Source organism: Mesocricetus auratus, unplaced genomic scaffold (genome assembly GCF_017639785.1).
Source record: "Mesocricetus auratus isolate SY011 unplaced genomic scaffold, BCM_Maur_2.0 Super-Scaffold_100691, whole genome shotgun sequence".
NCBI classification, from domain to species: domain Eukaryota; kingdom Metazoa; phylum Chordata; class Mammalia; order Rodentia; family Cricetidae; genus Mesocricetus; species Mesocricetus auratus.
The window spans coordinates 55,260,396-55,281,097 of NW_024429267.1; the positions used below are offsets into that span (position 1 = coordinate 55,260,396).

At 49.5% G+C, this 20,702-nt stretch overlaps 1 protein-coding gene and 1 long non-coding RNA gene across 3 annotated transcripts; one reads left to right on the forward strand and one right to left on the reverse strand.

Annotated features, from left to right (window-relative positions):
• Positions 1 to 11,201: 11,201 nt before the first annotated feature.
• LOC121137551 lies at positions 11,202 to 12,395 on the reverse strand. Its single transcript, XR_005874832.1, has 2 exons — positions 12,275 to 12,395; positions 11,202 to 11,424 (listed from the first exon to the last, which is right to left on the reverse strand). It is a non-coding gene; the product is annotated as an uncharacterized LOC121137551 (long non-coding RNA).
• Eomes (eomesodermin) lies at positions 12,375 to 19,257 on the forward strand. Of its 2 annotated transcripts, none has more exons than XM_013122201.3 (6): positions 12,375 to 13,249; positions 14,106 to 14,260; positions 14,755 to 14,876; positions 15,589 to 15,747; positions 15,837 to 15,898; positions 17,463 to 19,257. In XM_013122201.3, the coding sequence occupies exons 1-6, from the start codon at positions 12,375 to 12,377 to the stop codon at positions 18,199 to 18,201; spliced, it is 2,112 nt and encodes a 703-aa protein (XP_012977655.1). In that variant the 3' UTR covers positions 18,202 to 19,257. The 2 variants fall into 2 exon arrangements, with proteins under 2 accessions (XP_012977655.1, XP_005082413.1); XM_005082356.4 differs by having other exon boundaries at positions 17,520 to 19,257.
• Positions 19,258 to 20,702: the final 1,445 nt, after the last annotated feature.

Consider the following 20,702-nt stretch of genomic DNA (forward strand, 5'->3'; position numbering starts at 1 on the left):
CTAACCACAAGCCAAATGAGGTCCTTCTCAGAGCCATCCCCCGCAGGTTAGGCTGTCTTTTTCAGGGTTCAGCACACACACACAGACACACACACACACACACACACACACACACACACACACGCACGCACGCACGCACGCACACCAAACACACAGGAAAGGAAGAGAGGGAGGGAAAGAAAGGAAGGAAGGTGGGTGTGTCTTTTTAATAAAATTTGAAGTCGTTATTGTTTGAAATACTCACTTTTTTGTTCTTTTTATTCTTCTGTCACGTATCACATCCCAACCATTGTTTCACCTCTCTCCCCTCTCCCTCCACCCCTCCACTTCCCCTCCCCCCCACACCCATCCCTGCCCTCCACCTCCCCTCAGAAAAGAGTAGGCCTCCCAGGGACGTCAAGCTACAACAAGACCAGGCACATACTATCACCATCACGTAAAAGCTGGACGAGACAATCCAGTAGGCGGGAAGGAGTCCACTTATAGAGAAAAGAGTCAGAGACAGCCCTGCTTCCGCTGTTAGGAAATCCCACGAGAACACCAAGCTCCTCAAGCTCCTCAGCCATGACATTTACGCCGAGGATCTACGTTAGACCTCTACAGGTTCCTTCCAGCCCCCAGGAGTCCTGGTCAGTTTATTCTTTGAACTGCCCAAGCTCTGCCTAGTGTTTAGCTGTGGGACTCTGCGTCTGCTCCCATACGTTGCTCGGAAGAAGTCTCTCTGGTATCTTTGATGAGGGCTCTGCCAGGCTCTGGTCCCAGAACACCCTGCAGGCAGGACAAACTGTGGGTTGAAGGTTTTGTGGCTGGGTTGATGTCCCCGTCCCTCCCCTTGAGGCCTTGCCTGGTTACAGACGATGGCTGGTTCAGGCTCCGTGTCCCCCATTACTAGGAGTCTTTGGTAGGGGTCACTCTTGCAGGTCCCATGGGGTTCCCATTGCTCTAGGTTTCCATCTCAATTCCAGTCGTTTCTCCCAGTGAAACACTCAGAATTTTATTGCTATGTTAACTTTCTTCCCAGTGACCAAAAAGCATAGTCTGACTTCATTAACTATTTTACTAAGAAAAGGGAAGTTTGAAGACGTTTATTTATTTATTTCTTTGTTATTTTTGAGTCGGGCTGGGTCTTGAACTTGCTGTGTTTTCTAGTCCAGGCTGGCCTCACACTAGGATTCTCTCTCATCAGCCTTCCACATGCCGGGTCACTGGCACATTGCACCGGGCTCAGCGTGAGTGTTTCTTTATGGGTGAGTTGTTATAAAAGTCCATCAAATACTTTAAAAACACTACCCATTTCCATTATACATCACTACATGGACAACACACAACCGTAAGAGTAAATATCCCTACATGTCAAATGTTTAATTAATAATAATTGAACCTTCGATAAACCTCATTGGCTGCTACGCTGCCACTGTGCAAAGCCTCACTAAGTCAAACAACAATAAACTAAGAGCAACTATTTGCAACACACGACAAAATGCAAATATGTATCATGTCCAAGGAGTTCTCCACAAACGTAAGTATGATGCATGCTTATGAGTGCTTAGAAATGCAAAGCAGCCCCCCCCCCCCCGACTCACAGAGAACTCGTAACACAGGTACTGTGTGATGGGGAAGGGAGATGGCTCCCAGGCTGAGAGCACTGGATGCTCTTGCAGAGCGTCACCCACACGGTGGCTCACAACGCTCTGTATCCCAGCTGCAGGGGATCCAGCCCACATGCATAGTAATGGACATACCTGCAGACCAAGGACTCATAGGAGATATAAAATAAAATACTGAAATCAACATTTCACATCAGAGGGAAGAATGCTTTTTCTATGGCTATAAACCAGCCCATTGAGCCAGGCAGTGGTAGCACACACCTTTCACCCCAGCACTCGGGGAGGAAGAAGCAGGTCAATCACTGAGTTCGAGGCCACCCTGGTCTACAGAGTGAACTCCAGGATGTCCAGGGTTACACAGAGAGACCCTGTCTCAAAAAAATTTTTTTTGAAAAATCAAAACTTTGAAAAAATGTTATGACTGTACACCAATGTTCTGAAGCAAGACATTTCAACATGGTGACTCTACGCCTGTCTGAATTATGCCCATTTATTTTGTCACTCGGGGTATGGAGACAGGAAGACCATGAGTTCAAGGTCATTCTTGACTACACAGTGAGTTTGAGGCCAGCCTGGTCTACATGAAGCTCTGTCTCAAAAATAAGAATAAATTGGCAAATAAGTGATCCTTGGTTTTCATTTCTATTGCCAATACCAGATCGCCAGCAGACACAGGGCTGGGCCAGAGCTGCTTCCACAGGTTTTCTCAGGGCTGCCATGGCCACTTTCTGTGTCAACTCCACCCACAAGCCTCCCCAGCCTCCAACCCCATAAAACAGCCCATCTTCAACTCTACTGCAAGTTATAATCTTCACGAAAAGAAACCCAGGCATCTGGGTCTCATCCCCCCAAATTATGATTTAATTGTTCTGGGGTGGTCCCCGGGGCACCGGGACTTTAAATAACTAGAGATTGTTTAAATAGTTTACAGCGAACTTGGAACCATCGCCTGCTTGACTATTTTCTCTGACTGGTGGATTTGAGATTGTCTCTCCAGGACTTTGCTTTCCTGACCTCAACACCACCATGCAGTTTGCACCTTGGCGCCCGCACGGTGACCAGAGTGCTCTCAGAGGGATTGGGGGTGGGATTTACAAAGTTGGTGGGTCGCTCCAGAGACCCCCTGCTCCACCCCCACTCCTAGCAGCCAAGCCCAGCGGGATGCAAACACTGCTGAAGGTCTCTTTCAGGCTCTCGGCTTTGGTGCGACCTCGGGGGGGGGGGGGAGCTTTGGGGGCAGTCTAGCAGATAGCTACTCCTCCCACTAGCGTTGGAGGCTCAGGACAGAGTCCCGGAGCTTGTGGGGGCTCTCAAAGGACAAACGATAGGGTTATTTCTTAGGAAGGGAACCGCCTACAGGAAGGCCCAGTGGGGATTCCGTGCGCTCTGAGCTAGGGGGCGCTGCACCTTCCGCAGCTAATGCAAAACTGGCTTCTCCCGGCACCAACGCTAACAGGACCGCAGCGTTGGTGCTCAGCTGCATCCTGACGCTCTAAGCATCAGACCAAGATGAAACATTTATTTAATTAAAAATTTTACATACAATACATTTTGATCATGTTCTTTCCCCTTCCAAGCCTAAACTTTAAAAGCGCCTCTAATTGTGTCCCTAGATGTGCAAGCACGCTGACATCCCCAGTCTCTAACGTCAAGACGTATTTTAAGTGGACACTGACACAAGGTGTGGGACCTAAGCGAGCAGATTGGTGGGGGATGAACCGGGCGTGCACCTATGCGCTGTATCATAGCAACCCCAGACACAGTTAGAGGGAGGGAGGGAGGGAGGGAGGGAGGGAGGGAGGGAGGGAGGGAGAGTTCTGTCAAATATTGCCAAGTATATTTTAAGTAGGTTTATATTTTATAACGTGTTTCTATGTATAACGTACTGTATTTTTACTAGATACTCGGACTATTGTGGACTCCAAGGCATCTAATTACCATCTGTCCTGGAGGCAGAAAAAAGGAAATTAAAAAACAAAAATGGCCGGGCATTGGTGGCGCACGCCTTTAATCCCAGCACTTGGGAGGCAGAAGCAGGTGGATCTCTGTGAGTTCGAGGCCAGCCTGGTCTACAAGAGCTAGTTCCAAGACAGCCTCCAAAGCCACAGAGAAACCCTGTCTCAAAAAACCAAAAAAAAACAAAAACAAAAATGGCCGGGTGTTGGTGGCGCATGCCTTTAATCCCAGCACTCGGGAGGCAGAGGCAGGCGGATCTCTGTAAGTTCGAGACCATCCTGGACTACCAAGGGAGTTCCAGGACAGCCTCCAAAGCCACAGAGAAACCCTGTCTCGAAAAAAAAAAATGACTCCCTATGATAGGTGAACTCCTTTTCAATCAAGATGATCGGTACTAGGTTGGATGTTTGTGAGGGATAGAGAAAGGGGTGCTCCAATACCCAACACCAGAGTGCATTTGAAGATCTAAGCCATAGGGTGTGCTTGCCAAGTGGAGTTAAGCTAGGCTCCAGATCAGGGCTGAAGCAGACCCAGGGCCCCCACACCGTACTGGCCGAGCAGACTGGAGCATGAGCTGGTTAGGTAACTTTGTGTCCTCCTAGTGCTGAAAATGTGTTTTGAGAAGGAACGGGCTTAATGGTTTGTGCACAGCCCAGCTTAGTGCAAGGAGGGATTCCTCCTAACGCAGAGCCCCTGGAACAAGGCAAAGGACACCCCTTCAGCTTGTCAGTTCACGTCACCTGCCCTGGCCTTCTTTATCCCTGAAATAGGGTTTCTCGTGCATGAAACGATGGTGGAAGTTTCTGACACAGGTGAAAGGAGAGCTTGCCAGGTAAGAAATGCCAAGGCCTTGGCCTAGTTCCCGCTGGCAGGACGGGCCCTTCGCGTTATGATATTTCTAGCTTGGAGGATTATTTAGACTGGAGCTACAGGCCCGGCATTGTGTGACACATTTGAAATCCAAGTCTTCAAGGAGGCTGAGGCAGGAAGGTCTCTGGAGTGTCAGTTCCTCCTGGCTCCACACGAAGATCCCGACGAAGGGCAGGCACACGTTTCCTACACACAAGGCTACCAGCTGCGGTTCAAGAGGCTCATCGCAAGGGATGCTACTCACTTGGCAGAACGGTTGCCCAGGATTGGGGGGGTCAGGGAGTGGGGGAAGACCTGGATTCCACCCCAGCACTGTATAACAAATGGTCACTACGGACTGGAGAAATGGCTCAGAGGTTAAGAGCACTGGCTATTCTTCCAACCGTCCTGAGTTCAATTCCCAGCAACCACATGGTGGCTCTGAATCATCTGTAATGAGATCTGGTGCCTCTTCTGGTTTGTGGGCATACATGCAGGCAGAACACTGTATACATAATAAATATAAATAAATCTTTTTAAAAAATGGTCACTACACTGTGAGTTTTGAGGCCAGCCTCAAGTAAACACAGTAAAGAATGGGCCCTGAATGTTGCCCATTTGCTTTCCCCCCAAAACCACAGCCTTATTTCCTCTGAACCCTTCTTCTCCCATGGCCCCCCGAACCCAAGGACCCACACTCCACAGCATCCTTGCTGACATGACCTCTCCGCTGGGAACCTCCCAGCCGAAACTTTGCAGGCCCACTTCCTCCATGAGCTTTCCACAGGACCTTTCTTCGCCTGTCTGGACACGACCTGGCTCTTGCATGAAAGGCAGTGATAACCAGGAGGGACCTTATGCCAAAGACACTGTGAAGAGGCTCTGGCCTACAGTGGCTACTTTTCTCTTCTTTTCTTTCTTGTGCATTTGGGAAGTCAGTCCCCAACTGAATGCAGGGTTCTCCAAGATGCTCTGTGATGCCCTGATATACCCTGGAATAGGCGGTCCTTCCCTACTGGGAGACTGTGCTCTTCTCCAGGCCCCCACCAAGGAGTCTAGCCACCCAGGCCTGGAGGACATTGCCTTGGCCCTCTCCTTTCGAGGGTGCCACCACTAAGGCTCACAGGGGCTCACAGGGAGGCGATGGAGATGGAATTTTCCACACTCCCAATCCTGGCTTCTTCTGCCCTAGGCCTCCCATTTCTCATCTTCTTCGCAGGCCGGCCTGGAGAAGACACCCTAATCTTTCCAGTTTTAGTATATGTGCTGCTGAAGCAAGCACGACACCCTAATCTTAATGCCTGTTTTGTTTCTTTGAAAGAGTTCGGGAGGCCTGAAGCAAAATCCCCCGTCGGGGAGCGGGAGGAAAAGGAGGCCCTGGGAAAAACAGAATGCTAATGACCGTTGAGAAGACCAGAGGAAGGCGCGCCAGGGTTAGGGCCCCAGACCGATGATGAGTCTTTGAAGTGCATCTTTGCAGCCCCGCTCCCTAGAGAGGTCTCTGAATTCCTGCCATCCATCCCAGAAGTGGAAAGGAGGGAAGAGAACAGCTGGGGATGCCCTTCTAGGTTTCCGAGTTACTCTTGCTTCCGGTTACCTTTGACGGAACCTCCCCGCCCCCGGCCCCCCCCCCCCGCCCCCAGTCAAACTGCAGTCCCTGGGAGGAAGCAGGTAGGATGTGTTCTCATGAAAGAAGGGGGAAAGACAAGACAATCTGGGCATCTGACTAATGGAAAATAACGGATGGATGGATGGATGGATGGGTGGGTGGCTATGGATGGATGGATAGATAGACAGACACACAGACAGACCGAGCCTTTCCGTTGCTCTTGGTGCTCTGAGAAGGAAGAGCCGCAAACACCTTGGTGCCAAGAGTGTTGCTTTGTCTTAAGTGTCTAGAAGGGGAGAACGATAAAAGACCAATCTTTGTGTCTGTTTTTTTCCCCACCTTGTGAACCCTTTCTTCCCTGTCCTGTCTCTCTCTGTATTCCTTGGTTATCTGAGGGGCTGCTATTGCTGGCCAGTGTGTGCCTCCAACACAGGCTTCCCTTCTCTCGCTCTCTCGCTCTCTCACCAGGGCCTGCATAAAGATTTCTCTCTGCCCATGTCATTTTGGGGATTTGGTTCAATAGGTTAGGAGTGGATACCTGGTGTGCTACATTGCTGAGCACCTGTGTCAAGGGAGAGGCTTCTGAGGAAGCACTCTTCCCATATTTTACCAGGGATGTGCAATCCATTTACACTTAGAATGCTATTCCTACCTGGAGGCAACAATTCCTCTTAGGTATGGGGGTTGTTTGTTTGTTTGTAAGACAGGGTTTCTCTGTGTGTGTCTGGAACTCACCGAGATCCTCCTGCCTCAGCCTCCCAAGTGCTAGAATTAAAGGTGTGCGCCACCACTTCCCAGCTCCTCATAGCAATCAATCCTATAAAAACAATTTCAGCAATATTTTCCCCTCCATTTTTCCTGTAGGAAATGTTAACATTAAAAAACATGAAAAAAAGGCTATGCAGAAATACATATATAGTCTTTGAGGGTAGAAAATGTCTAAATTTTTAAAAATCTTTTTAAGTCTAAGTAGGGTGAAAATGTCTAGTCTATTAATTTAAAAGGGTCTGTTTTCTTGTTCTTTTACATACAAAAAAAATTCCACCATAATTCCACTTTGGTCTTGTGTCTACAGAGCTTAGTGCCTGTTTGGGAGCTGTGCTAACGAGCTTGTCTAGCTCAGCCTGAGTGGCCACTTTCTCTGCCTGGACAGATGAGCATCTGGCAAGAGCCAGGTGGCTTGAGGGTGAGGACAGCTGGAACTCCACACAAGGCCAACACGTCAGAGTTGCAATGGTTAACCAAACCATCCAATAATGCATTTCCTGAGAGCATTTCGGCTTTGGCCCCATTTGGCTTTTCTTGTTCGTGTGAATAAATGTTCTCCCAAAATAGGATGAAGGAAACAGATGTGATAATAAAGCGGCAACTTGAAATTCACTTGCAGGTTAAAAAAAAGTTCATAAGAAACATAAATGAAAACTATAGGCCTCCTGCCAGAGATTCTTGACTTGCTGTATAGGAAAAGGGATTATTTGTAATAAGCAACTCTTAGCATATATGTTAACTTTCATTCCAGTGTTCTCTTTCCTGCTCATATCTTAACAAGGAGCTGCAAATGCACTAAGACAGCAATCTAACTTGGTTGGTTTTTTGTGGGGAGGGGTTTCAAGACTGGGTTTCTCTGTGGCTTTGGAGGCTGTCCTGGTACTAGCTCTTGTAGACCAGGCTGGTCTCGAACTCACAGAGATCAGCCTGCCTCTGCCTCTTGAGTGCTGGGATTAAAGGTGTGCTCCACCACCACCTGGCTTAATTTAGTCATTCTTGTTTGAAAAAGATAAGTAAGCTTACCATATTTCTTTGCCACACACAGTTGTGTGTCTGGTGTTTCATTTTTTGGAATTAAATATGATTATATCATTTTCTTCTTACCCGCTCCTCCCTCCAATCCCTCCCAGGTATCCTCCTCTCAAATTCATGGCCTCTGGCTCCATTTTAATTATATATATATAATATTATACTATATGTTATATAACATAATTTGTATGGACTATAAATGCATTATATAATCATATAATGTATCATGCAGCATGTATGGTATTATATAAAATATATATACACACACATATATATACATATATATGTGTATATATATGAATGGACTGTCCCAGTCTGTATAGTAATGTCTTGTTTTTAAGCAAAGTAACCCAATTATTTCAAGGTCCCAATAGGAAAAGACTTACACCCATTCTTACTAAAGTGTTTGTGAGATCTCTCAAGGATTACTTGTCCTTGTCAAAATGTTTATTTGATGGGGCATTTTCTAGAAGGAAGAAGGTGGGCCAGGAGAGGAAGGAAGGAAAGCAAGCCAGCTTGCAGTGGAGAAAGCTCCTCTCCTTTGGGAAACACAGAGAGGTAGCAGACTTGGCCATCAGAGAACAAAGGGCCAAACAGTGAACCTGAGACGGCGAAATAAAATGTAACGTCAACAAAGAGAGGCCCATAGATAAATAGTAAAAGAACCAAGTTGCCACAAAAAACCCATTGACATTTTCCCAGAGTCCAGGCAAAGTGCTGGTGACCCGTTAATGTTGGAATGTTTTCCTAGGGTTAAAAGGGGAGCATGCAGCATGTCTGTTCAGAATTTACAAAGTGTTTGAATAACACGGACCGTGTTTTGATAACACATTTTTAGTGGGAGGTGAAAATAATAGGATTTATTGGGGCATTTATATGGGCCCCCTTAGTTGTTTGTGGGGTGGGGGGAGTGGATGAGCTCTAAACCATATATCGTTGCACTAATCTATAATTCTTTGAAATGTGTGTGTGTACAAGTGTGCATGTGATGCATGAAATTGCTGTGGTCTCAAAGCTTCTTAGTTTTACTTTTTAAAATCTCAAGCATTGTTATTGGTTACCTTTAAGGAGAAGAAAAAAGAAGAGGCGATAACAGGCCAAGTCAGTGTCATCACCTGGAGCTAGTGGCACAAAGTTGGTATTGTTTGGGACAAATTAGTGTGAGGTCTTTCATATGCTCACACCCAGGCTTGGCCCTGAGCTTCCTTCAGCCTCTAGAGGCTCCTGCTTGCTCCTCGTGAGGCTGCAGAGTGAGGTCTTTGAGTTAGCCGGGCCACTGCTGGGGGCTGGTATTACCAGGGGTCTCCTCCCCAGTGTTGATGTTTTTGTTGAATATATGACTGTCAGTTAAACCACAGAAAACCAGGCACCTCCCAATAAATGTCTCATTTGGAGTTCATGAAGCTCAGGGTGTAATTGAAATCAAACAGCAGAGAGGACGGTTCTGCTATTTGCCAGCCCAGTCAGAGCAAGGTGCTGCCTGATGTGTGCCCGACACCCAACATCACAACCTTTGCCCTGTTTTCTCTGCTTCTTTCTAGAAAAGAGGACTTGGATTTTAAAGTGTGGCTGAGACACGAGAGAACATTGATTTTTACCTCTCTCTACTTATGAGTATTACTGAGCCAGAAAAAAAAATACAAAACAAAACCAAAAGCCCATTCCAAGTAGGAATCGTAGATTTGCTCTCCACAGTGCTCCTGCACTGTAGACCACTGTAGTCCATAAGTAATAACAATAAAATATAAGTCATTAACACAGCAATATTTAAACTTTCTGTCTCGATGAAGCCAGAAAAACCATCTTTAGGCAAAATGATGCTTTTCACCATTTCAAGGGGGAAATCATCACATGATTGTGAGACACAATAATACATAACAATAATAATGTTATTAATATGTTCCTCATGACCCCAAATCCCGTGCCCCCCAAAGAGTTTCCTAGCGCTCTTATTATTTTGACTTTTGTTTGATTTCTCTATCTGTAAGATGTGTCGGAAGTAAAATAAAGGGGTATATCTGCTGAGGAGGGTGGGGTCCCAGGAATCCATTCGAACCCTAGTTGCACAGATTAAATTGCAAGGAGTTAAGTTCATAATTTGGTGGCATTCGGGATGAACCCATGCGCCTTCATGCGCTTGCTCCAGGGGTAGGATAGAGTGCACCCGGTTCTGATGTGGTCGCAGGGACAGCTGGTCTGAGTTACTTGCGCCAGAGTGGGTCTGAACGGTGCCCGTTGCCCGTGGTGGCACTGTGCCACGCTAGCGTTTCCCCGGTCTCTTCAAAGCGGTTTTGAGGGGACTCGGAAGCCTGCTTCTGGCTGTGTTAAAGAGCAAATCTGACATATACCTTCAGCCACCCCATCTGCAGATAACGTGAGATTCAGTCTCACACCTACTTTCCCCTCAGACATCCTGCAGCTTGGGTCAAGGCTACCATGAACTCAGAACGAGCATTCGATAACTCGCGGCTGAGTCGCCAGCGTGTAAGGCTCATTCCTGGAGCTCGCATCCCCCTTGTGGAATCTCCACGTTGAATATCTCACACTCTTCGAAGGGAATAAAAATTAACGTCTAAGATTTTTCTCCATCAAAAAAAAAAAAAAACAGTAGTAAAGTGACCCGAACTGAGACCAAATTCTGGGATCTCAGAGGCTGAGTCAGCAGGGTGCCAGCTCCCGGGCTCTCTGAACCAAAATTGACGAGGCTACCGCTCCAACTCGCTAGCCTGTGACTTGGCGCTGAAAACCTGTGAGCGCCCAAGATTCACAACAGCACCGCCTCAAAGCCCACACACAGCATCCGAGACCGTGAAGGACCGCTCCACTCTCTAGCCCCGGCGTGCGGATGTTCGTGCTGTGCGGGCTTTGGACCCACGTTGGAGAGCCTCGCGCGGTTCTACTGCTGGGGTCTGGGCGCTTAGCTGATCCCGCGGCCACCTCATCTGTTTTAGGCAAAAAGTTTCCCGTGTGATCGCGTTCGGTTACGGGGAGCAGAGTCACCGCGTCTCGCCCGGAAAATGCGCTCCTGGAGCGATTGCTGCGGGCGTCCATAATTGCTTTCTAAAGGAGAATGTTCGGGCTTCTTATCTGCAACGAAACGTGTCCTACTTCTGTAATAATAAAACAATAAAATATGACGGCACCGTCCTTGACTGTTTGCGGAAACGCGAGGAGGGGGGTGGGCAGGCAGCTGGGAAAAGGAGCTTAATTCAATATCAAACTGATTATTTCACTAATTATTCTGCCTTCTGTATTGTGCCGCAGAGGAGAGGCGCAGGGAATCTTAACTGCACAGCTGCTAGGGAACCTTTGTGTCTTAGTGTCCGTCTCCACCAAAGACGTTGGCGAAAGCGGGGATTCAGGGAGTTAGAAAACATCCAGAGTTCAGGAAAACCGAGCAGAGCTTTTTTTTTTTTAATTGTAGGCAATGGAAGTGATGTCCTCCAGAAAGCCGGTTTGTTAGGGTGGATGGGAGGGAGGGCGAGCGCTTGGCTCGCTCCGTCTGCCTCTTGTCTTCAGTAGCCCGCCGCTTCTGATTCAGACGCGGGAACCTTTCGGTATCCCTGGGATCCCAAACGCAGAGCGCGAGGTTTCTCTCCACCAACCCTTTAGGTAAAAAGATGGAACAGAACAAAACGCGGTTCCTGTGTGTGGAAGGCCAGGAAGTCAGAGGGAAGGTGCGCTTTGATGTTACGGCGTCTGACGCAGACGCTTTGGGTCTCTCTCCAACCCGCCCCCAGATTTGCACCCTCGGGGACCTGCGCCTTCCAGCGAGCAGGGAACGTTCAGAGAGAGACCTCTGCTCCGGCCCCTAGGACCTGCCTCTGCCAAACCAGCCCCGAGCGCAGGAATGACTCCTTGCCTAAGGCAGAGCAGGTTCACAGACCTCAAACCCGTTTCTCCTGAACTCCAGCGCCATATAGACACCCGGACTGAGTCTCACAGTGGGATATAGGTCCCCTAAAGAAACTTAAAGAGCACCAGACCAACAATAACAGCCAAACAGGCTGAGGGGAAAAGAAACTTGCAGGCAACTCGATCCAATTAATAAATGCTTAATTGAATTAGTGTCACCTCTGTCAGCCAATAGCAAAGTCCCCTAGCCGTGGGGCTGCGAAGCCCCTCCCTGGCGGCACGCATATAAGCAGCCAGCGACAGCTCGCAAGTTTCCAAGCGGTCAAGTAGGACTAGGGTTTAGCACCGCAGAGCCAGCAGCGAGGCGCGGGCTGGTTACTAAATGGGAACTCCGAGCTGAAGCCTCCCTCTTCCCTGGTGTGAGTGTAGGGGTCCTGAGAAGCTAGACCAGGACGGACGAAGGAAAGGGAGCCTCTGATTGCTCGGTTTCCATCCGGGGTTTGTTCCCTTGCGGAAAGGACGCTGGATTCGGGGCGCGCGCTGAAGCCGCCCCGCAGGTCCGCAGGTGGGTAGCCCGGGCGAGGGAGGAAGGGGACGTTACCTTCCCCTCGGAAGAGGGCGCTGGCTCCCCCAGCCGGCCTTTATAACCAGGCCGCGGGAGGCGAGGAGGCAGCCGGCGGCCGTCTGCGATTCGCAAAAGCATGCAGTTAGGAGAGCAGCTCCTGGTGAGCTCCGTGAACCTGCCGGGCGCGCACTTCTACTCGCTGGAGAGTGCTCGAGGAGGAGGTGGCGGAGGAGGGGGAGGTGGCGGGAGCGTCAGCCTCCTCCCCGGTGCTGCTCCCTCGCCCCAGAGGCTGGACTTAGACAAAGCGTCCAAGAAGTTTCCGGGCAATCTCCCCTGCCAGGCGGGGAGCTCAGAACCAGCAAGCGCCGGCGCGGGGCCCCCCGCGGCCATGCTCAGTGACGCAGACGCCGGGGACACCTTTGGCAGCACCTCGGCGGTGGCCAAGCCGGGGCCCCCGGACGGCCGCAAGGGTTCCCCGTGCGCTGAGGAGGAGTTGCCCTCAGCCGCCACCGCCGCGGCCACCGCGCGCTACTCCATGGACAGCCTGAGCTCCGAGCGCTACTACCTCCCGTCGCCGGGACCGCAGAGCTCCGAGCTCGCCGCGCCCTGCTCGCTCTTCCAGTACCAGGCGGCGGCCGGAGCGGCCCACGGATCCGTGTACCCCGCTTCCAATGGCGCGCGCTACCCCTACGGCTCCATGCTGCCCCCCGGTGGATTCCCCGCCTCCGTGTGCCCGCCCGCGAGGGCGCAGTTCGGCCCCGCCACGGGCTCGGGGAGCGGCGCCAGTGGCAGCGGCGGCGGGGCCGCCGGTCCTGGAGCCTATCCCTACGGCCAGGGCTCTCCGCTCTACGGGCCGTACGCCGGACCTGCTGCGGCCGGCTCTTGCGGAGGACTGGGGGGCCTCGGGATGCCCGGCTCTGGCTTCCGCGCCCACGTCTACCTGTGCAACCGACCCCTATGGCTCAAATTCCACCGTCACCAAACTGAGATGATCATCACCAAACAGGGCAGGTGAGCGCAGCGTGGGGAGGCCCCTGGGTGCGGGGTTGAGGGAGTTGTGCACGCTTTCTGCACTCGCGTAAAGGGGACACAGCATCTCCAAAGTCGCGAACCTTTCCATCCACACGCACACCTGTGGCTTGGGCCCGGTGCCAAAGTTACTCTCCCCTCTAGTTAACCCTCACCGGGACTGACAGGGAGGAGGCGGAGATGGAAATTTGGGAATGGACCCTTGAGGGAGGATCTACCGGAACCGAAGGCTCCTGGGTTTGCAGCTGGCAGTTTAGAGTTTGCAGCTTGCAGGCGAGGAGCGGAGGGTGGGGGAGAGGGTTGGAGCTGGGCTGCGGCCTGAGCGCAGGTATTTGAAATGCGGTCGTTTCAAGTACTTCTGTGGGCACTTCGGTGAGAAGAGCAGAAGGAGTTGGGTTTGAGCTGGTGGGTGGGTAGACATTTTCTGAAGCCAATGTTTGGGGGCTTGCGGGGAACCGTACAAGAAAGTTCCGGTACACCTTCGAACTGCCAACAGCTACTTCTGGGGGATCTGGAGGAAGTGAGGAGTGGGTTCTGGGAGACAGGAACTCAAAACTGTGTGTGTGTGTGTGTGTGTGTGTGTGTGTGTGTGTGTGTGTAGTGTAGTGTAAGTGGGCACGCGCCTGCTTAATGTTTTGTGTCTCCTGTGCCTTTAAAAATAATTTTCGATATTCCAGGTAGGAAAAAAATTGTCAATTCAAAGCCATTTTCGTAATCTCGGGCCATATCACCTATTTGTTGTTTTGTTTAGTGCAGACTTCTCTTGCGTGGGGGGGGGCAGGGCGTGTCCTGAACGTCCGGACTAAAATCTTTTCCCCCGGTTCTGTTGTTTGCACAGGCGCATGTTCCCTTTCTTGAGCTTCAACATAAACGGACTCAATCCCACCGCCCACTACAACGTGTTCGTGGAGGTGGTTCTGGCCGATCCTAACCACTGGCGCTTCCAGGGGGGCAAGTGGGTGACGTGTGGCAAAGCCGACAATAATATGCAGGGTGAGGAGACAGGAAGCCTGAGCCGGGAAGAAATCAGAGCCCCGGTGCTGGAACAGCCGCATTTAAATCAACTACCTCACCCCCAGCGTTAGCAAGAATCACCTTCACCTTGGCCCTGCTATGTTTGAGGAAAGAGTAGTCCAATGAGGTTCTGAGTTTGGGGGAAAGCTCCTGGCGTTTTAATATTCTCTTGAGAAAGCCCAGGCCATCTTTTAACAGTGACTACACATCCCTCCCGCTTTTGAAGGCCTCGGATTAACATTCGGGAACCCGGAGCCCTCTCTGTCTTCAATTTGGAGGCTGGTGATAGCAGAGCCTTGATTAGGAAAGGCTGGAAGCCCCCTGGCTCTGGAGGGGGTGCCTGGAGTCCCGCTGGGGTCCAGTGCTTTCTGGAAGCAGCTCTCCCAGGAGGAGGCTGCCGCTGCAAACCCAAGTCTAGTTAACAAACAGACGGTCTGTGTAAATGCTAATGTTTCCTTTCATTTTCCTCTTAGGCAACAAAATGTACGTTCACCCAGAGTCTCCTAACACTGGTTCCCACTGGATGAGGCAGGAGATTTCCTTTGGGAAGTTAAAGCTCACCAATAACAAAGGCGCAAACAACAACAACACGCAGGTAGAGACTGCAGGAGCGGGTGGGAATGTTCTGGCTGGAGCCCCTTGGAGACGCCATGCCTTTGTTACTGTGCTTAATTCAGGGCTTGCGGTTTTGACTTCGCTCACTTTTAAATAATTAATTAATTTGCCTTTGTTGCTATTATACCTTCTTACTACTAGGCGTAGACATATAATTTGGGGGGCTTGGAACCAAAAGGAAAGACTGTTTATCAAATACACATAAACTCAGTTTTTGTTTTGGGTGTTTTACCTTGGGGAGTGAGACTTGTATATGTAGCCCAGGCTAGCCTTGAACTACTGATCCTCCTCATCTCTCCGTTCTGATGCTGGGATTTTGGTGCGCTCTACCACTCCAGGTTCAGAATTATGACTTTAGGTTGCAAAGTGTTAAATGCTGAGAATCTTAAAAATGATAACAAAATCTCAACTCTATTTCAGAAAGCAAGGAGGGCCTTGCTATTCAATGTTGTGAAAAACACATCCTTCCGGGTTTTTCCTCATATAACACAAAACGAGGGGGGGGGAGAAATCTCGTGATGATTCTGGTAGGGATCAATCTGTCTCATTTCAAAATATGCAGTTCATTAAAGTCTGCTCGTTCAAGCTTTGAAAGTCTAGTGATAATTTAGGCAGGGAGCAATCAGAAGTCCCATTTGTCACAATATCTGCTCCTTCGACCTTTGAAAGTGTCTCTTGGGTTTCATTTCCAGATGATAGTGCTGCAGTCTTTGCACAAATACCAGCCACGGCTGCACATTGTGGAGGTGACAGAGGATGGCGTGGAGGACTTGAATGAGCCTTCCAAGACCCAGACCTTCACCTTCTCAGAGACGCAGTTCATTGCAGTGACAGCCTACCAAAACACCGATGTGAGTGGCCCCCGCTGGGCAGCAGCCTCTCAGCCAGGTCTATCTAGCAAGATAAAGCACTCAGTTAACTATTCTTCTCCCCTCTCTAGATTACTCAGCTAAAGATCGACCATAACCCCTTTGCCAAAGGCTTCCGGGACAACTATGATTCGTAAGTACTGCTTTCCTTCATACCCAGAAGGCCGTCTCTCTTTTAGACAGTCTCATGTCCCAGGCTGCCTGCAATTTGCTGTGGAGTTGAGAGGAACTTGAACTTAAGGTCTTCTTGCCTCCATCTCCCTCGTGCCGAGCTCACAGGCATGGGCTACCACACCCAAGCTTCGAGTGTACTAGACAACCATTCTGTCAATTAAGCTTCGTCTTCAAGCCCATTTCCTTCGTCATCTTTGAACAGGAAATGAGTCATCATTTTCATGAGGACATATTGAGTATGACATTTTATAGTTGGGATTGTTTTTTTTGTTTTTTTGTTTTTTTTGTTTTTCCAGACAGGGTTTCTCTGTATTGTTTTTTGGAGGCTGTCCTGGAACTAGCTCTGTAGACCAGGCTGGCCTCGAACTCACAGAGACCCGCCTGCCTCCCGAGTGCTGGGATTAAAAGGCGTGCACCACCAACGCCCGGCCTATAGTTGGGATTTTCTAAACCTAGTTTTTGTGTTCATTTTTGCTGATACACACACGCACACACAATGTGCCCTTGGTATTAAACTCAGAGCTTTGTGCATGTAAGGCAATCTCTCTACTGTTGAGCTATATTCACCCAGACCTATTTTTCCATGTCCTGGCCTTGAGCAAATCCTGCTTTAGATTTTTTTAAAAACAGATTTTGTTATTCTAAAGTGTCTATGGCTTAAACATGAAGTTCCTTTTCTACACTTAAGCAGAGAATCCGCATTATTTGTGTACAGTTTTTTTTTCATTTTCTCCAGCTACTTTTTAATGCTTTATTTTCAATTGTGTGTGTTTATGTCTGTGTATGGATATGTGCTCATGAAATGGGCACCAGCAAGACAGAGGTGTCAAGCAGACCTGGAGTTACAGGTGGTTGTCGGCCACTTGGCCCTCCAGCTCCTGATCCAACTTTAAAATCCCTCACTAGCAGCCCCCCCCCCTTATATGAGGAAAAACCACCAAAGGATGTGTTTTTCACAACATTGGCTACCAAGGCCCTGCTTTGCGGGATAGAGATGAGTCTGTTGAGTTGCCTCTGCAGAATTCTGTCCATTGCTTTGATGAAGGAGGGTTGCTCTTAGTCCTCTGTGTTTGAACACTTGTAAAAGTAGATTTTTCTAGATTTATTTTGAGACAGAGGCACATATAACACAGGGTGGCCTCAAACTCGACAGTCTGTATCTCCAACAGCCTTTTACTTCTGATTTCCTGTCTCCGCCTCCCTGTGCTGGGATTACAGGCCTGTGCCAGCATCCCTGGTTAATGCAGGTTTGTCCACAGAACCAGGCCTTCGAGCCGACAAGGCTAGCCCTCTACCAAAAGATCTATAGCCACAGATCTGATTTCCCCATAGCAAACACCTGACCCCTGAGAGGAAACTTCCTTTTAAGGAGTGGGAATCTAGTCTACCCTCTTGTGCAACATACCAGCCTGCTCAGCTCAGACAGTCCACAGAGCCAGGCTCTAGTTTCTGGGAGGCAGTTTGTCTTGGGATAACATGAGGGTTGTCTTGTTTTTTTTTAAGTGTCTCTCTTTATATTGTAGCATGTACACGGCTTCAGAAAATGACAGGTTAACTCCATCTCCCACGGATTCTCCTAGATCCCATCAGATTGTCCCTGGAGGTCGGTACGGCGTTCAAAACTTCTTCCCGGAGCCTTTTGTCAACACTTTACCTCAAGCCCGATATTACAATGGTGAGAGAACCGTGCCACAGACCAACGGCCTCCTTTCACCCCAACAGAGCGAAGAGGTGACCAATCCTCCCCAGCGGTGGCTTGTCACGCCTGTCCAGCAGCCTGTGACCAACAAGCTAGACATTGGTTCCTATGAATCTGAGTACACTTCCAGTACCTTGCTCCCATACGGTATAAAGTCCTTACCCCTGCAGACATCCCACGCCCTGGGGTATTACCCTGACCCAACCTTCCCTGCAATGGCAGGGTGGGGAGGCCGAGGCACTTATCAGAGGAAGATGGCAACTGGCCTACCGTGGACATCCAGAATGAGCCCCCCTGTGTTCCCAGAAGATCAGCTTGCCAAGGAAAAAGTCAAAGAAGAAATTGGCTCCTCCTGGATAGAAACCCCCCCTCCCATCAAGTCTCTAGACTCCAACGATTCGGGGGTGTACAACAGTGCTTGCAAGAGAAAGCGCATGTCTCCAAGCACCTCCAGCAATGGAAACTCGCCCCCCATAAAGTGTGAGGACATTAACTCTGAAGAGTACAGTAAAGACACCTCAAAAGGCATGGGGGCATACTATGCTTTCTACACAACCCCCTAAGGAGTTATTTGAACCCCTAATGGTTTCCAGGTGGACCTGGTGGTGTTTCCTTGTTTTCTTTGCCTAGGTTACCAAAAAGACTTTTACCTTCCACCCCTGATGTGTCCTGTTTTGTGCAATTCTCTGAGAGAAGGTGCCAAAGCTTTGCCATTTCAGCAGGTAACTAACTGAAGCAAACCTAGCAGCCCCCCCCTTTGTAAAATAAAGTTAATGGAGGACTCGAAAGTGTTTTAAAATTCAAAGGTTGTTCAAGGTGCTGGATCTACTTATGGAAACAAAAAACATTCAGAAAAGGCAGGCTATGAAGATTGAGTACCAGGAGCTATCAAATGAGTTTTAAAAAGCAAAAAACTTTGGCTCCCATTTTTACTTGTAAATCTTTAAGCAAACGCAGCCCAGAGTGTTAAGGTATTTTTGCTTCAAGAAGAGAAGGGATGGGCCTTGAGTTTGAACCGTGGGCTCTTCATTGGTATTTTCTGCCTGTGGCTAAAGAGTCTGGGCCTGAGAGTCAAGGGGGAAATACTAACGGGGAAGTGACTAGCTAGTCTTAGCTGCCTATAATTCTTTGCAGGATTTTGGAGTAAACCGTTTGTCATAGGGATGGGCCTGTGTTGCTGGGATGACCTGTGGAAGCCAGAATGGTCAGAGACGAAGGGAGAATTTTCAGTGTACAGTTGTGTGTTTAGACACTGTAGAGTAATCTGGAGTATATTGTACAAATTCAGCTGCCTAGGTATCAGAGATAAAACAATGTGAAATTGGTGCTTTGGCTTTGTAAAGAATTTGCAGAAACACAACTGCAGGGTTAAGAGGGGCCTCAGTATCTTGGGGAGATTCTGTCCACTTAGTTAGTACTCAGCGGCCTGTGTACTCGCTCAACCACGCTTAAGGAAAAGCCACCCTGTTTAATCCTCCCTTCCTTGGTCGTCCCCACTTCTCCCTTCAGTAAATGTGAAGAAATTACAGTCTGACGCCACGGCTCCTGTAGGCTTTTTAGAGATTCTGAATTTTTATGTACAGTCGTAAGTCATTTTTAATAAATGTTATTCAATAAGGGAACGGGTACAGTTCTGTCTTCTGTGCTATGGATTTTATTTATCTAATTTTGTTTCCTTCTGCACTTTTTCAGGGTGAACAATTTCTCTGTCTCTGTGTTTCTGTCTGTCTGTCTCTCCTCTCTCTCTCTCTCTCTCTCTCTCTCTCTCTCTCACACACACACACACACACCTTGCCCCTCCATAGATTGCTCTAGAATCTTCTAGATACTGTGGTCATGAGGGGTGGGCAGAGGGTGCTTCTGTTTATCTCCCCCCACCGCAAAGATGAATGGGATCTGCTTCCTCGCCCCACTAGTAAGTGTGGACAATGGGTGTTGGCTTGGGGAGGGGGTGGAGAAGGGAGCATTTGCCCTGGGGATGTAAGATTTAACTCTGCAGGTTTAATCCTAACTCCCCACCCTCCGCCCTGACCCTTAGTCATTTAGTTCCTTTCCTGGGTTTACTTTAGGCAACCTAGACCCATGTAAGCTCCTTGGGAACCCCCGCGGCCATTCGAGCGCCTACGGGTTCCGGGTCTCTTAAGCACCGCAGGGCGCGATGTTCGGGCACCCTGAGACTTGCGCCCATCTGCGGTTTTCCGCGGTTGGTGCAGCTGCTGTCCTCGGTTGCCTTACCCTCTGCTAAATTTCATCCGGGACTCAGGGCTTGTGCGCAGGCTGACACTGGGTGCGGCAGTCACAAAGGACTATTGCACTTTTTCTTGTGCACTGCGGTCCTGCAAACAGCATCTGGACAGCGATGCACCTCGCTCTTAGCTCCGCTTTAGTTAGTAACCCCGGACGACGAAGGCCGCACATGCCCTGGCTGAACCCTAGGTGTGCGGAAGACCAGGCAGTTAGAAGAGGGTCCTCCCCGCCTCCTGCCAGACGTCCCGCCGCGCTATCTGCAGACGGCTTAAAACCCAGCTTGCAAGCCCTTGGAGCCCCCATCCCACCCTGGGGTAAAGGTCTGGCTGGGAGGGTCATTCTAACTGCAGAGCACGGAAATGCAGCTGCTAAGAGGATTAGCTGTGGGGAGGCAAGCTATCAGCCGGACCCTCCTCCCCTTCTGCGCCCAATTAAGACGGCCAGAAGATGTACCTAAACTGTACTCTCCTGTCCTCCAAACTTCTGGGGCCAGAGCCCTCTCTGCACCGCCATGAACTTGGGTACCTACTAGCTCCGCATTTCCAAGAATGCATGCTCCAAAACTCTTTGGCAAAGCCACCCCGACTGTCACCCGAGTGCCAAGTATGTGTGTGTACTTTCTGGAGATTTGTTTTTTAATATGTATCTGCGTGGGTAACAGATTTGGGAGAGAGACACATAGTTGGCCCAACCTAGTCAGAACTAACTTCCATCCACGTCCAGCGGTTGGGTACCCGGAATATCAAACGGTGTCATGCCATCCTGTCCTTCAGAAAAGCCCGAAAATGCTAATCACACCCCGGGATAAAGAGGACTC

Coding starts and splice junctions, on each gene's coding strand:
- Eomes (XM_013122201.3), top strand. CDS start 12,375: ATGCAGTTAGGAGAGCAGCTCCTGGTGAGCTCCGTGAACCTGCCGGGC. Junction 14,877..15,588: donor CAAACAACAACAACACGCAG/GTAGAGACTGCA, acceptor TTTCATTTCCAG/ATGATAGTGCTGCAGTCTTT. Junction 15,748..15,836: donor CAGCCTACCAAAACACCGAT/GTGAGTGGCCCC, acceptor TCCCCTCTCTAG/ATTACTCAGCTAAAGATCGA.